Genomic DNA, 16,100 nt, shown 5'->3' with positions numbered 1-16,100 from the left:
GGAGGTCGACGACGAGGTCTATGTCGAAGATGATGAAGTGGACGACGAGGTACTAAGGGTCTTTGTCGATGACGATGAAGTTGAAAGACGGTACTGTGTCGAAGACGGTGAAGTCGACGATGGTTCTGTGTCGAAGACGGTGATGTGGACGACGGGGTCTATGTGGAAGACGACGACGACGGTGACTGTGACGATGACAACGATGGTGGTGTTGTCAAGTCCGGGACTGCGATGACGATGACGAAGGTGTCGTCGTTAAGATAGGGATCTGCGATGACGATGACGAAGGTGTCGTTGTCAAGATAGGGACTGCAATGACAATGAAAATGTTGATGACGACGATGGTGTTGACGATGACGGCGTCAAGGTTGAAAACTGAAAACGTTGGGCTATCTGCTGAAAACTGAAAACGCTAGGGATCCTGCTGAGGTGTTGCCTGACTGCCGGGTGCCTGCCTCCTTGTGCCCCTGCTTCTTCTTCTTCTACTGAGTGCCCAATGGGTTTCTTTTATAGATCTTTAGCAATTTGCCCTACCTACTTTGCTAACAAACTTACAAAAAGAATTCCAAAAGTCACATTTAATAAAATGACTTATAAGAGGTGGTTCGCGCAGTAAAATGCTTGCATGATGAAATGACTGTTCTTGTGCAAGAGAGGGTATGCAAGTGTGACTGGCCTGGACATGCACGTCCTACTAGAGGCTCACAAAGGTGCCAGGCTCAATCCTAAGCTAAGACTCATGCTAGACTATGGCAGAAGCGTGTCCACGTGGCGCAAGTGAAGTGCGCACGTGACATCCCCCCTGTTAAAAGTGAGGCACAACTGCCGAACTTCTTTCTGTACTTTTGATGCTGGCTGATGAATGCTTCTGATGCCGTGGATGCACAAACCAATGCAGATTCCTCCGAAACCAGGGTCTGATGGTACTGTGGGTGCTCTGGGTGCTGTGGGTACTGTTGGCGATGCAAACACCGTGCAAGGGTCACTGTCCAGCCTTACTACGATTGCCGAATATCAGCTGGGCTCTATACCAGATAGTGTTGACTTTGCCTGCTGTAGCAAGAGCTGTTCCCCGAACCCTGATTGTGGTGAAAACATTACCAGTGTTGATGGACTGAAGTGTGGTTCCGAAGTCCTTTCCAAAGGTTCAATGACGAGGGAAATAGCTATACATGCGAATGCGAATGCAGAAGAGGTTAGGGATCTTGTCCCCAACTCCTTCCATATTCTCATACAAAGCTAGGAGATCTTGAGGTACTCAAGATCTCGGTTCTCGTGTAACCGATGTCGATCTTCTTTCAAAGACATGGCAATGAAGATGGAATTTGGTAAATCCATGGTCGGGACTCAAAGATTCTTCAACTCCTTCCATATCCTCATACAAAGCTAGGAGATCTTGGTACTCAAGATCTAGGTTCTCGTGTATCCGATGTTGATCTTCTTTCAAAGACATGGCAATGAAGATGGAATTTGGTAAATCCATGGTCGGGACTCAAAGATTCTTCAGGGGAAAAAAATTGGGAGAGGTTCCTTGGGTTCTTGGGCTCGATGGTTCTTCTTGGGTTCCTTGGGGTTCTTGGTTCTTGAGGTCCTTCTTGGGTTCCTTGGGGTTCTTGGTTCTTGAGGTCCTCCTTAGGTTCTTGATGTTTCTTCCTTTGAGTTCGTGAAGCCGAAGCACGCACAAAGCTTTGATACCAATATCAGGTGCAGCGGAGGAGAATAAGGATTTTGCTTGGATCTAGTACTCCGCACACAAACACAAGGGACACTTTACTTCACTTGAAAGAACTGAACTGAATTGAAAGAAAGAGAGACGACGGGAGAGAGAAAAGAGACGACACGGGGATGTCGGGTTCCAACCCTCAAGGGCCCCTTTGCTCTGTTGCCAGAGCAAGTACTTTCTTTATTCTTGCACAATGCTGCTACAATGACTAAATGCTGAGATGCTGATTCTAATGGGTACTGACACTATTGATGCTGGGTACTGGGTACTAAGGTACTGAAGGGGTATTGAGGTTCTATGTCAAAGACGATGATGTCGAGACGGGTACTGCGGATTCTATGTCGAAGACAAGGAGGTCGACGACGAGGTCTATGTCGAAGATGATGAAGTCAACGACGATGAAGTCGAAGAGGGTACTGTGTCGAAGACGGTGAAGTCGACGACGGTTCTGTGTGGAAGACGGTGATGTGGACGACGGGGTCTATGTCGAAGAAGATATGTCGACGACGACGACGACGATGGTGACTGTGACGATGACGACGATGGTGTCGTCGTCAAGTCCGGGACTCCGATGACGATGACAAAGGTGTTGTCGTCAAGATAGGGATGTGCGATGACGATGACGAAGGTGTCCTCTTCAAGATAGGGACTGCGACGATAATGACGATGTCGAAGACGACGATGGTGTCGATGATGACGGCGTCAAGGCTGAAAACTGAAAACGCTGGGCTGTCTGTTGAACCTTGATCATGCTGTAGCTTGTCCACGTACACATAGGGTTGGACGTGTCACGTGACATCCCCTCCTTTTCAAAGTGAGGTACTGGTACAGAATTGTATGGCGTCGAGGGAGATCGCCAATAGCATCCGAAATCCTGGAAAGGACTCTTCGCCGGCCCACTCTGATGCGTGGCTCATGCGATACTTGAACTTCATAAAGGTCTGCAATGCTTGCTTCTTCTGGCCGCGCCGAGAGCGACACAAAGTCTTCCGTGGCTCCTTCAATGCTTTAACTTTGTCCATAGTCATGCGTCTACCTTCTTCAAGGATCTCCGAGGCTGAAAATTCCTGAAACCACTTCTAACACAAAAACATGAACATATCCATTCCATCTAAAGTGACTGGAAAAATTCTATTCTTTCGAAGAAACTGTGCATGCGATGGAGATGAACAAAGTGACGGAGTGCCAAACCGTTCATCAAACACACGCAAACAATGAGGTCGAATCTTGTGTTTGTGATCTAAATCAATCAAATGTGGCAAACCACAATGGAAATGCCGATGCTTGATGCTCAATCCTTCTTGTGCTCTTGCTACGATTGTGTCATGCCAAGGAAGAGACATGGAATGTGATTTCCTTGAATGCAAACATTTCATCTTTTCATGAGAAATCCGCATACATACGTGCTCATCCATGAGTGAAACGTGCTCAATGTACAATATGTCATGCCTAGGAAAAGGGATCACATAAAGACGTTGACTACAATACAGGAAACGATCACGAATGAAACACTCGAACAATGCGCGCTGACTAATCATTCGAACACATAGTACTTCCTGTGGGGGTTCTTTGGACCTTGACTCGAGAGCCAAGATCGGTTCTTCGTGATTCATCAAATCTTCCTGTGGGGGTGCTGTGGACCTCGACTCGAAAGCCAAGATCGGTTCTTCGTGATTGATCGAACTTACAACAAGGTTAGCTTAGCTAGAAAAAGCATCAACTAAACCATCATCCTTGTGAACAATGACATCTTTTTCTTGCAAATCATCATGCTTGTGAGTAATCACATCTTGATCATGCAAATTATCTTGCTTATTATTATCATTCAATTCTTCATGCTATTTGGAAAAGAAGAGACTGAGAGAGTCTGCTTCTCCTGATCCTTTGCAATCTGTGCCTGCAACATTAGAAAAGAGTCGCAACAATTCTTCGCGGTCACGTGCTATGGTTGCCATTCTTTCGTTTTATGTACGCTCTATGGCTACCATTCTTTCTACTTCTCTTGCTTCGCGTTCTAACTTCCTGTCCATCATCATCTTGTCGAAAGCCTCCATAGGAGTTAGTGCAATCCTTAGTGTAGATGGGGAAGGGGGAGGGTTGGAAAAACCTCCTGGTGGGGAAAACTCTTCTTCACCACTCCCATGCTCACCACCTTCATGCGAAGTATCCATTCCGCTTCGGGTGATGACCATCCACTGAAGTCGTTGGTTCTTAAGTTCACGAGAAACTTGGGTCCTTGCGGGTCTTGGGTTCTTGGGTTCTTGGGGTTCTTGAATCTTGGGGTTCTTAAGGTCTTGAGGCTCTTGAGGTGCTTCTTTCGCTTGCAATCTGTGTTAGAGAAGGATCTTCTCTTCACCCGAGTTCTGCTCTTTTCCGCGGGCGCACCCCTTGGCGGCCTTGCGCTCACACCAAGGTTGCTTTTTCTCCCCACGTCGATTGGCCGGCCGCTAAGTGCACGGTCCACTCTCAATGAGTGAAAAGAGGCACAAGGGGAGGCTGGACAAGCCCTTCTTTCTTGGGTTTCCTGTCACTCTTCAAAAACACGATTAGGAATCGACACGCCCAAGAAATTTTGGGTTACGTGCGACCGCAACAAGCAAAAAAAATTCTGTGATTCTTGTGGTTCTTTCCTAGAGTGATACAGAACACTGCCAAAGCTGTGATACCAATGTAATGGTGTAGCAGAATGAATGTTGAACTTTGCTCAAGATGAGTGCTCGGAACTGTGCTCAAGGTTCCTTTTTACGTAGGGAAGGGAGAGCCTTCCGTTCCTTCAGTGAGAGAGTGCAATGGACACAAACACAGTGGTGAACAATGTGAATGAAGGTGCTGAGACTGAGAGAGAGAGAGAGAAGAATACGACACCAGAATGTTGTCAAAACCCTCCTTCGAAGGCCCCACTCTCTATGGCGAGAGCGGTCTACTATTGATTGCACAAATCTGTACAATGCTTGGACTTGCCGACGATGTTGATGACGATGAGGACGACGACGAGATGGGCTGAAATTTAAAAACGCTAATGGCTGAAATCTACAAATCTTTATTTGCTGAATTCTGACTCTATGTCGATGACGACGATGCAACGACAACGCGCTGAAAATGCAAATGCTGAAATCTGCGTTTTCCGGGCTGAAACTGCAAACTACGCTGGATCTGACCTTGCGGCGAGGATCTGCTGCGGGAAGGTGAGATCTGCGAGGTTTGGGGGTTCTATTGCGGGTACTGACTGCTGAAAACTGAAAACGTTGAGTCTAGGGTTGATTCCGTCGCGAAGGTATGCAAAAACACTGAGGTGTCTTGCAGATGCAAAAACGCTAGGGCTGAAAATCTATTGCTACGGTAGAAATCTGCTAATTGCTGTGGAATGTGCTAACGCTAGTGGATCTATTGTCTACTGTGGTCGCCGGGGCTGATCTGCTGTGCAAAAACGCTAGGCCTTCTTGAGGGGGTCTTGTTGAGAAGTTGCCTGTTGAGCAAGGTGCTCCTGCTGCCTCTCCTGTAGCGCTAGGTTTTCTTATATAGTTCACTTACTAATTTGCCCTACCTAGTTCCCAACAAAAGTCCACTTAAAAAATAATAAGTGAAAAATGTCAAAAATAGGGAAAATAGGTCTATGCACTGTAAAAATTTACTGATGGATTCTGATGGAAATTTGATGATCATGCTGTGTGCAACCAGAGGATATGCATCTACTGTTAAGTGTCTGGACATGCACGGTCTGCGAACAGACTCACAAAAGTGCTAGATCACTTCATATTCTAGATTGACTTGACTGAACTGAACCCTGATCATGCTGTAGCTTGTCCACGTACACATACGGTTGGATGTGTCACGTGACATCCCCTCCTTTTCAAAGTGAGGTACTGGTACCGAACTGTATGGCGTCGAGGGAGATTGCCAATAGCATCCGGAATCTTGGAAAGGACTCTTCGCCGGCCCACTCTGATGCGTGGGTCAAGGGATACTTGAACTTCATAAAGGTCTGCAACGCTTGCTTCCTTGGGCCGCGCCGAAAGTGACAAAGTCTTATGTGGCTCCTTCAATGCTTTAACTTTGTCCATAGTCATGCGTCTACCTTCTTAAAGAATCTCCGAGGCTGAAAATTCCTGAAACCACTTTCAACACAAAAACATGAACATACCCATTCCATGTAAAGTGACTGGAAAAATTCTATTCTTTCGAAGAAACTGTGCATGCAATGGAGATGAACGAAGTGACGGAGTGCCAAACCGTTCATCAAACACACACAAATAATGAGGTCAAATCTTGTGTTTGTGATCTAAATCAATCAACTGTGGCAAATCACAATGGAAATGCCGATGCTTGATGCTCAATCCTTCTTGTGCTCTTGCTACGATTGTGTCATGCCAAGGACTTCCTTGAATGCAAACATTTTATCTTTTCATGAGAAATCCGCATACATCCGTGCTCATCCATGAGTGAAACGTGCTCAACGTACAATATGTCATGCCTAGGAAATGGGATCACATAAAGACGCTGACTAAAATACAGGAAACGATCATGAATGAACCACTCGAACAATGCGTGCTGACTAATCATTTAAACACATAGTACTTCCTGTGGGGGTTCTTTGGACCTCGACTCGAGAGCCAAGATCGGTTCTTTGTGATTGATCGAATCTTCCTGTGGGGGTCGTGTGGACCTCAACTCGAAAGCCAAGATCGGTTCTTCGTGATTGATCGAATCTGCAACGAGGTTAGCTTCGCTAGAAAAAGCATCAAATGCTGAACAAACCGCATGAAGGCGAAGATGTGAGGCAAATGATGAAGACGTCTTCTACAATGTCCACTGAAGGACAATACTCAAGCGAACTCTGCGAGTCTAGCAGCAGTCTCGGGTGTCACAACCGCCTAGAAACCTCCATGGTGAAGTACTGTCACGAGGGGTGTAGCATGCAATGTGAAGGTACTGCGTAATAGGATTTGTGGTTTCTGGAGCCAAAACGTCTGGAGAAAATGGAGAAGCCCAGGAACTATTATGAGAATGAACGGAAGCCTGTCAATGCATGAAGGTGTAACTCAGTGTGGCCAAGTGGCTAAGCTATGTGAAACTCCAGGAAGGCCAGATGTAGCAATCTGCACCTTAAGCATCCTCCGAATGAAGGAAAGCCAGACTAAATAGTCTGCACTGTAGAAGCTACCGTAAGATGCAACAAACACCGACAGAGTGCATGGACCACTACCGGATGGTGTCCTGTCAGTAGGTAGGGTAATCCAAGATGAGGGGAAAGCCACACTCAACAGTCTGCGTTGTGAAGGGCCTCTAAGAAGAGGTGTGGTCAAACCAAGCTGTCTGCACCGTAATCATCCTGTAGACGTAGGGAAGCCAAACTAAGTAGTCCGCGTTGTAAATAACCTCTGAGAAGAGGAAAGGCCAGACCAATCTGTCTGCGCCGTCTTGCCTGTATCTCTTGCCTCCAATCCTCCGGCGTCAACCAAGACAAATCTGCGCCAACACCAAACTGCATCTCATTGCGGCTCTCAATGTGAATGAGCTGGGAGTGGCCTACTACTAGGTCGGGGGATAAGTTTGCTGTAAGGTTACCGAGGGTGAGTGTAAGCAACCCTGAAGGTAGCAATCCAAATGATCAGGAGTGTAGAAGAGGAGTTGTACTACCATCCAAGCCAAGCTCCTGGTGAGTCCGAATGTAGTCGCGGGATGATGCTTGATCTCCCGCTTCTCGCGGGTAAACTCTCCAAGGGAGTCCAAAGCATTGAAGTCCCACTCTAGTCTGTAGATCCAAGCAATGAACCTGTCCAAGAAGAGATCCAAGAGCCTCTCCCTAAGTCCATGTAGATGCTCCTGTGTAAGCAAGTGATCTGACGTGTTGAGGTCAAGTGGTAAGTGTCTGTCCACCCAAGATGGTGGCGTCTTCTTTGGGAATTGTCGGAATCCCATATGCCATGAGCATGGCCATATCTTGTGTGAACTCCTCTGATGAGTGCATAGGTGTGTCCATAGCAAACCAGAAGTCACCACCCCCTCTGGAGTGCGCAACCGCCAAATGATGGCTGGAATGAATGGATCTCCCAAGGATCGTACGCCCATAGATGCTCAAGCTGACGTCGAAGATACCATGTACTGTAGCAGTCATTGAGAGACCGCACGGACCACAACCGGATGGTGTCCTGGTAGGAGGTAACTTCATCCTCTGTGAAAAACACAAGCCAAGAGGAATGCTCCCCTTCCTATGCCGTTAGTTGAATCCGATCCCTTCCGAGGGAAACGACGTAATTCTCCCCAAGCGAAGCCAGATGAGCTACGAGAGCACCCAAGTGCCATTCCCCCCCCGGGGGGGTCAACTTCACCTAAAGGAGGTTGGGAAATGCATAATGGGAGACATTACCAGCCTCAGCGGATGCCACCTGTGAGCCGACGCCCTTCCAAGCGGGTATGGCATTTCCTAGGGAAAACCGTCGGGTTTCAAAGGCAGTTTAGTGAGGTGAGCGATAAGTTACCTAGAGGAGGCAACTCCAAAGGGAAGACCGAAGCAAGTCCCGCAGTACCTGGGCCTCTGAACAGAGGTACTTGGTCGCTGTCACGCCCACCGAAATGGGTCTCTCAAGGGAAAAGTCATCGCCCTAAGAGTGTAGATAATTTTGGCCTCTCGAGTCCAGAGGAAACTAGTGACAAAAGCGTCTGCCTTCGGTTTCTCGGGGCATAGTCCTGGTCGTTCTTCTTGTTCACTTTTATGGTGAATAAGGGGAGCGGCCGGGCTTGCCCCGCCCGACTCCGAAAACAAAAACAAGCCAAGAGGCTGCTGTCCACCCAAAAATGCAACTGCGAGGTGATGAAAACGCTGCTGTCCAGCGATTTTCAGTGTGCTCGTACGCTCCCAGCATGGTCCAGAGTGGTGCAAAGGGTGTAGTGAGGGTTTATCTCTGTGTGCACAGCCGTCAGAGGGCTGAAAACAGAGAAAACAGCAGGTGTTTATGGTTGAAAATTGTAGCAGATGAAGAGGAATCACGCTGGCAAAGAGATGCCAAGCCGGGTAGGAATAGCAAGATCCAATGGGCAAGGCCCAATGCTGCCCCCTCTCCTGCAAAAAACGCTCATGTAGGGAGGGGGTTTTCCGCAACGAAAAAGGCCAAAAAGGCCAGCGTTGGCAGCCAGAATGTGATATAGCCAGGTGTAGGAGCAAAAACGCAAGCAGCTGATGTTTTCGAGAACGCTGGATGATCTGATCTTGGGAGGGAGAACCTGATGTTGATGTAGCGCCTAGACCATGGAGAGCACGAAGCTCTGATACCATGTGAGAGTGCGCGTGTGCGGAAAAGAGAGAGAGAGAGAGAGAGAGAGAGAGAGAGAGAGAGAGAGAGAGAGAGAGAGAGAGAGAGAGAGAGAGAGAGAGAGAGAGAGAGAGAGAGAGAGAGAGAGAGAGAGAGAACAAACGCTAGATGTAGGAAGAGGGGGCGATCAGTCCCTCCATGACTACCATGAGCAGAAGACCCAATACACAATGACCAGATGATGGAAGTGGGTACTCCCCTGGCCCCATAAATAGGTGCCCAAGGGGAGGTAGGCAAAGCCTGGAAAAAATCCTTTAAGACCCAACAAGAAATAAATGAAATATGAGGGCGCTTGGACAAGGTGGGCGGTCGGACAGTGCAATCTAAATGCATATGCAAAGGGTGGCCAACCCGGAGGCACACTAGTCATACATGTATGCCCTAGACTTGTGAAGCTAAGTCTTAACAAATCTGGCAAGATCGAGACCCTCACCTCGCTTTGATACCATTGAGAGCGCGCCTGTGCGGAAAAGAGAGAGAGAGAGAGAGAGAGAGAGAGAGAGAGAGAGAGAGAGAGAGAGAGAGAGAGAGAGAGAGAGAGAGAGAGAGAGAGAGAGAGAGAGAGAGAGAGAGAGAGAGAGAGAGAGAGAGAGAGAGAGAGAGTTGCGGTGTATGCATCTCAGTGGGACCACGTTACTTGGCCTCAGTTCAGCAGCATGGCACCCTTGTCGTGCTGGCAAACCAGCTTATGTTTCTATTCGGATTCGGGAATCTATCATTGGTTTTATGTCAGTCTATGCACCCACTACTCCTCGGGAGAGGGCTACATTTTGGTCCTCTTTGGCTGCTGTTCTACCTGCTGTAGACTCTTGGGTTGTTGGAGGTGACTTCAACAATGTTGAGAGCGACTCTGATTGGCGAGCCATCACACCTCCAGTTCTATCATCCATCTCTCCCGATGAGTAGCCAGCTTGGGATAGATTTCTTCTAGCTATTCAGGGTGTTGACGCCTGGCACATACCCTCTTTTGGTCACCACCCTGCTACACTTCATTACTCTTGTGGGTTTCAGAGACAGCAGGGGAGATTATTAGAGCGACTTGATCGTTTTTACATTGGCCCTTGGGCAGCAGCTCTAGGCGGATTCACTACTATATGGAGAGGGACCAGTCTCTCAGATCATTTACCCATCTCATTGTTTATCTCCTTCACTAGATCCTCTGCACAGAGGTGAGGCTGCCGCATCCGTGACAGTGTTCTCACCACTCCAGTATTGCAGCAGTAGATTCGTGACTTATGGTCCACGGATGCTTCTTATTGTGGACCCCCTGGAGAGTTTCTTGCTCATTGCATTACTCATTCTAGTATTTATTGCCGTGATCAGACCGCTATTATTCATCGTCAGTTGAGGGTACGTGAGTCTGATCTTCACATCCCTCTTGGTTCCACTCAACGCTTGCTTGAGGAGTGGCCTCAGGATGCTTATCTCTCTGCTAGACAGACAGAGCTCACAGAGGAGATTCGTCGCGTACAGGAGGCTAGGTCTGAGTTCACTCATCATGCTTCAATATCTCATTGGATAGCTAAAGCTGATCGAATGAATAAAGACTTCTTCGCTGCGCATAAAGAGCGCCCTCCTGGCACCACCCTTCGGACGTTGTGTGATGCTCAGGGGACGCTACATATGCATCCTGATGTTATACTTGATATGTCTGCATATTATTTTGAGACATTGTTCACTGCTGATGTATGCACTACCGAGGTTTTACTTGCACGTGAGCAGATCTGGCATCACACGCGACACCGTTGTACAGATACTATGGCAGAGATCTTGTTGGCACCGTTCACACTTGCAGAGCTCCATGCTGCTATAGAGAGTCTTGATCCATCCTCCTGTCCAGGAGTGGATGGCCTCACTAGAGCTTTCTTTTTGACATATTGGGATGTATTGCATATACCACTGCTTCGCGGTTGTCAGGACATCTTTGCATCAGGATATATGCATCCGGATCTTTGTTCAGGTCTCATATCTCTTATTCCGAAGGGGGGTGACACCACTCAGCTCCGACAGTGGAGACCTATTACCCTACTCCCTTCGGTCTATAAGATATTAGCGTTAATGATCAGCCATCGCTTGCGGCCGTTCTTACCAGATATTATTCATACTTCTCAGACAGGCTTTGTCATGGATCGATGCATCCTGGATAATATTTTCACTTTTTATGAGGCAGTGGGGTGGGCCAGATCATCTTCTGAGCCTCTCGCTTTTTTCATCCTTGACTTCGAGAAAGCATACGATCGTGTTGAGTGGGACTTTCTCGAAGGAACTTTAGCCAGGATGGGTTTCCCTTTGAGATGGATCTCAGGCATTTCCGCTCTCTTCAAAACTGCCAGCAGTGCTATTACTATTGGTGGTCATGTCAGTCGCAGTTTTGAGCTTTCTCGATCTGTCCGTCAGGGATGTCCTCTAGCAGCATATCTGTATCTGTTTGTAGGAGAGACTATGTCCGACTTTCTTCGTGCTCAGAGTCATGCATTTTGTGGCTTGACCATGCCAGTACCTACAGCTCCAGACCTTATCGATCAAGAGTTTGCTGATGATACTATGCTCATGTTACGCTATTTGCTAGCTGCTCTTGATGCCATGCGGGAGGCCCTAGAGGTTTTTTGCATTGCCAGTGGTGCACGCATTAATTGGCATAAATCCTATGGGTTATTGGTTGGCAGTGATGACATACCTACTTGGGGGGTAGCTGATGGTTTCACATGGCTGCGACCGGGTCAGACATGCAGATATCTGGGCTTTCAGGTTGGATTAGATGTTACCTCACAGCAGCAATTTGCACCCGTACTAGAGTCTATTCGCAGGAAGCTATGCCATTGGTCTTCACGTCATCTGTCGTTGGCTGGCCGTGCATTGGTCGCCAACCAGGTCATCCTGGCTACAGTATGGTATATGGCTTCTTGTTGGATGTTACATTCTGGTGTGATAGCTCCGCTCCGCCGCCTAGTGCGGAACTTTTTATGGAGTGGCACAGATGGGACTACTGATAACCGTGCTCGAGTTCGCTGGTCCACGATTATTCGTCCTAGGTCAGAGGGAGGTCTTGGCATTATTGATCCAGAGTTACAGAGCCGCGCCCTTCTTACCAAGCTTATTGTTCGGGGTCTTTTTCCCGGACAAGAACCTTGGAAGATGCTTCTTCAGGCCGCTCTTTGCACAGTGACTCCACGACTCGGCACTAGAGATGGTCATACTTGGCAGACACGGTATCGTTTTCTCTTTACTGATGCCCCCTTGTCCACCACCTCCCTCTCCCCCTTCATCCGATCACTCCTTCAGATTTGGGTTTCCATGCGACGGGCTATCATACGCTCACCTCCCTCATGTCGTGAGGAGATTGAGCGCCAGCCTCTCATTTGGAATGCTGCAGTTCTTGATTCTTCGGTTGATCTACCCCGTCAGTTTGGAGAGAGGACTCACATTGATTGGGCTACCTGGAACGCTGGCCCTGCTGCCTCTATGTGGTTGTTTCATGAGACACGGATGCTGGATGCTGATTTTGTGGCAGAACATTATGTCATTGGTCGCGGTGTGACTGGGGCAGAGTGCTTGAGATTGATTCCGCCGTTCCTTCACAGTGGGATGCAGTCATGAGAGGCACGGTTCAGATGCCTCCCCATTGTGGCTGGGAAGGCCTCTTTGCTCAGAGCACTCTCTTATTAGTTCGTTTAGACACCATGCTGTTCACAGTTGATACTGACCAGTCTGAGGGGATTCATGCTACATTGACATATGATGCCACCTCTCCGCACCCTGTCCTTCCCGGAGCTCAATGGGAGGCCATCAGAGTAGTTGGATCTCGCGGGAAGCGTCGTTGTGTTGACCCCCGTTTCGCTTTTGCTGATGCTGCACTTTGGAGGCAGTGTTCCAAAGTTTTGCAAGTTGTAGTTGTCTATGTGTTTCCGTCCAATCCCTCGCCGGAAATGATTTAGGTAGTCTTCAATACCTTGGAAAGTATTAAACTAGACCATTGCTATCGTTAAAGGGTTTTGGTCCCACAGTCTGGTGGTACAGGGGAGCTTCGAAGATCTGGAAGCAGCGGGCCCGCCAGTTGAACCAGAGTGTCAGGCCGGTGATGAGCTCTCAACACGCCTCTCACACCGCACCACTCCTGTGGAGTAAGCTCTGTAGCAGGCTGGAGTGTAGGTGGACCCCCCTGCATCACTATCATCCTGCTGGTGCAGGATAGCTCAAACTGAAGTGTCGGGCCCGTGAAAGTAGACCAAGCAGCTACCTCCCAAGTGTACCGGCGAGCTGTGGAAAGAGCTGGCATCCGTCGAAGAACACGAAGCCACACTGCTGTGCCAAAGGACAGTCCCAAAGACAGTGACGCTGACTCTCCACAAGATGGTCACAAGCTGCATATGTGGCCGAGAGACCACTATGTACAAGCCAGCTCCCGCTCCCAACTGCTGTAGCTCAGTGTGCAACCAGCCACTGGAACAAAGTGACTCGCCTTGGCTGTCTGGAGTCCCACAACCTCTCCCAAAAAGCTGCCAAGAACTCAGCTGTGAGACCCTCCTCCTGCCAATGAGGTGCTGCAGCAAGATGAGCCTCTCTCTGCGCTGCCAGTATGTGACGTCCGAGTCAAACAGTGTACTGAAAGAAAGGGACACCTGGATGGTCTCCTGAGGAGAAAGGGTCCCTCCAAAGCCACTCACCAGGATCCTACTGTACTCGTGCCAGTGGACAACTCTCCCAAGCCCACAGTCTCCAGTGGTCAGTCTCGAGAGCTGCTGGGTCGGGATCTATGACAAGTCCTCCCACTGATGCCCACCACTCGGGTCCTCTGAAAACAGCACTCTGCCACCAGTGGGGCCTCTACTGCAACTCGGTGTAAGCGTCCCTCACCTTGTAGCTCGAAAAAACAGGGAGGGTACAGTCTCTGAGCAAGCCCGAACTGAGATGAGAACCTCCAGTCGCGCGAAGAGTCCCATCCATCTGGGCGCTGCTGACTCGAGAGGTGTGAGCCACTCAGCTGGTACTGCCTCTGAGATGTCCTGACACATGCTCTGCACCCCTTTCATGCCATGTAGCTGAATGCCCTGAAGCTCCTTTGACAAGCCTGAAAACTGTAGCCAGTCATCTAAAGAGCATAGTCATCTAAAGAGCATGTTGGACCCTCTGCCATGGGACCCCAAGAAACATGAGGCTGACTACCAACCAAGTGGCCTCTTTGAGTGCTAACCATATGCTAACCGAGTGTTGTAGTAGGAGGGCAATTAAGAAAGAAAGATGAGGACACACACACAAACACACATGCAGCAGGTGAGAAGCTAGCAACCATACAAAAGAAAAAAATTTCACGCAACAAATACTTAATTCACACAAGAAAAAACGAAAAACACAAGCAAATCCTTGCACTGAAAAGCTTGAGCAAAAAGAGAAAGGAAGAAAGTGGGTTCAGGTGACGGATACCCGCGGCCTCTGCATCTTGCAGAAAGGGCATCCATCGATGGCAGGCAAAATGATAGTAGGCGAGGCAGTAGAGATGACCGGAGGCCAACACCAACTCGTGCGAGAAACAGGGCAGAGATAAGTTGTGAGATACTCTTTAATCCTGCAGAAAATATGTTGTTCAGCTTGCTTGCTTGGTGGTCATTATTTGTTATAGAGTCCATTCCATTGTGTACGTAGGCAATTGCTTTTAGTTTTGGTTTTATTCTTACCCTTTTCATGTTTTGTATGTACACCATCATCCTACACCGACCGATTGTACAATCTTACAGGCTGCTGCCCAGGCCGTAGCAGAGTTCAACTATGCAAAAAAACAAAAACGTGAGAAAGCTGCGGAAGCCAGGGCTCTCTCATTTTCACAGAAAGAGAAACGAAAACGCGACTTTGGTCAGGCCAGTAGAGGAAAAAACTACGTTGAAGAGGAGAAGAGAATTTTAAGGGATCAGGGTGTGTATTCAGGGTTTGACGTGTGAAATTCAGCAACTATTTCTTGATAAAATGGAGAAAGGTAACCTTCAGGGGAGTGGCCGGAGGTGCGTTTGAATCACATGACAAGGGTTGGGTCCTCACAAGTTTAATACTTACAGGAAATCTAGGTTGCGACGGCTTTATTGCAGCCGCGAGTGCCTTACCTGTATCATATATCTTATCTTAAGTAGCATTACATTTTATCAGCTTCAGCTATTCTGTTAGCCTTGATCCCATTTTCATGGGCTGGTGTGTCATGTCTAGTTTTTAGAATTGTGTTGACCAAATATTGGCTTTTGGTCTATTTTTTTCTTGTTAGTAGCATCTTGTTTTGAAGTTATGCTTCTTATTGATTCTTCTGAGCTTACTAAGAGCTCTCTCTCTCTCTCTCTCTCTCTCTCTCTCACACACACACACACACACACACACACACACACACACACACACACACACACACACACACACACACACACACAGAATTGACTAGGTTATGCAAATGAAATAGGACTGAGAGATTGACTAATGTCACGATGTTATATGAATGATATTAGGACTGTCATGTCACTTTTCTTCCTCCCAAAAGTTTTGTTTTTCAAATCTCTCTTTTGGTGCATGATGTAAAGTGCAAAATGCAACACCTAAACATAAAATACTAATGCGCGCTATACAAGGTGATCATTTTGCCCATGATTGGCAATTAAGGAAAAATATTAGGCTTACATTAACACACTCACAACTTCTCATCAAAGCTATCTATGAATCAAGCAACGCATGGGTAGAGAGAGAGAGAGAGAGAGAGAGAGAGAGAGAGAGAGAGAGAGAGATTCTTTTTTTTTATGGCATCTCGCTTGCGCGAGCTAGTTTTACGGGATTGTGCCCACTCACCCACACCTCATGTTCGAAGGGGTTGAACCATAGTGGGTGTGCCTAGAGGCCCTCACCTTAACCTCTAGGACAACACCCTTTGGTTGAAGAGAGAGAGAGAGAGAAAGAAAGAAAGAAAGAAAGCTTTATTAACGTCTTCGAAAGGCTGAACTCGACCTATGAGACAATATTGTATACATGTGTTGATGCTCTAGGCATCGGAAAATAAAAAAAGGGGTACAAACTGAAATGAGCCTATACTATGCAAGAGGGTG

The 16,100-nt window shown here is 47.9% G+C and overlaps 1 protein-coding gene across 1 annotated transcript in view; it reads left to right on the top strand.

The window, feature by feature from the left end:
* LOC147427464 (uncharacterized) overlaps window positions 1–15,177 on the top strand; it is a 56,017-nt gene extending 40,840 nt beyond the window's left edge. The window contains exon 3 of the mRNA XM_086497008.1: window positions 14,766–15,177. Coding sequence (XP_086353134.1) covers window positions 14,766–14,966 — 201 coding nt within the window. The 3' untranslated portion in view covers window positions 14,967–15,177. The remainder of the gene's footprint in view (window positions 1–14,765) is intronic.
* Window positions 15,178–16,100: the final 923 nt, after the last annotated feature.

Source organism: Adiantum capillus-veneris, chromosome 23, assembly GCF_014529385.1.
Source record: "Adiantum capillus-veneris isolate H3 chromosome 23, ASM1452938v2, whole genome shotgun sequence".
NCBI classification, from domain to species: Eukaryota; Viridiplantae; Streptophyta; class Polypodiopsida; order Polypodiales; family Pteridaceae; genus Adiantum; species Adiantum capillus-veneris.
Note: the sequence above shows the minus strand (reverse complement) of the source record. Positions and strands in the feature narration are given on the sequence as shown.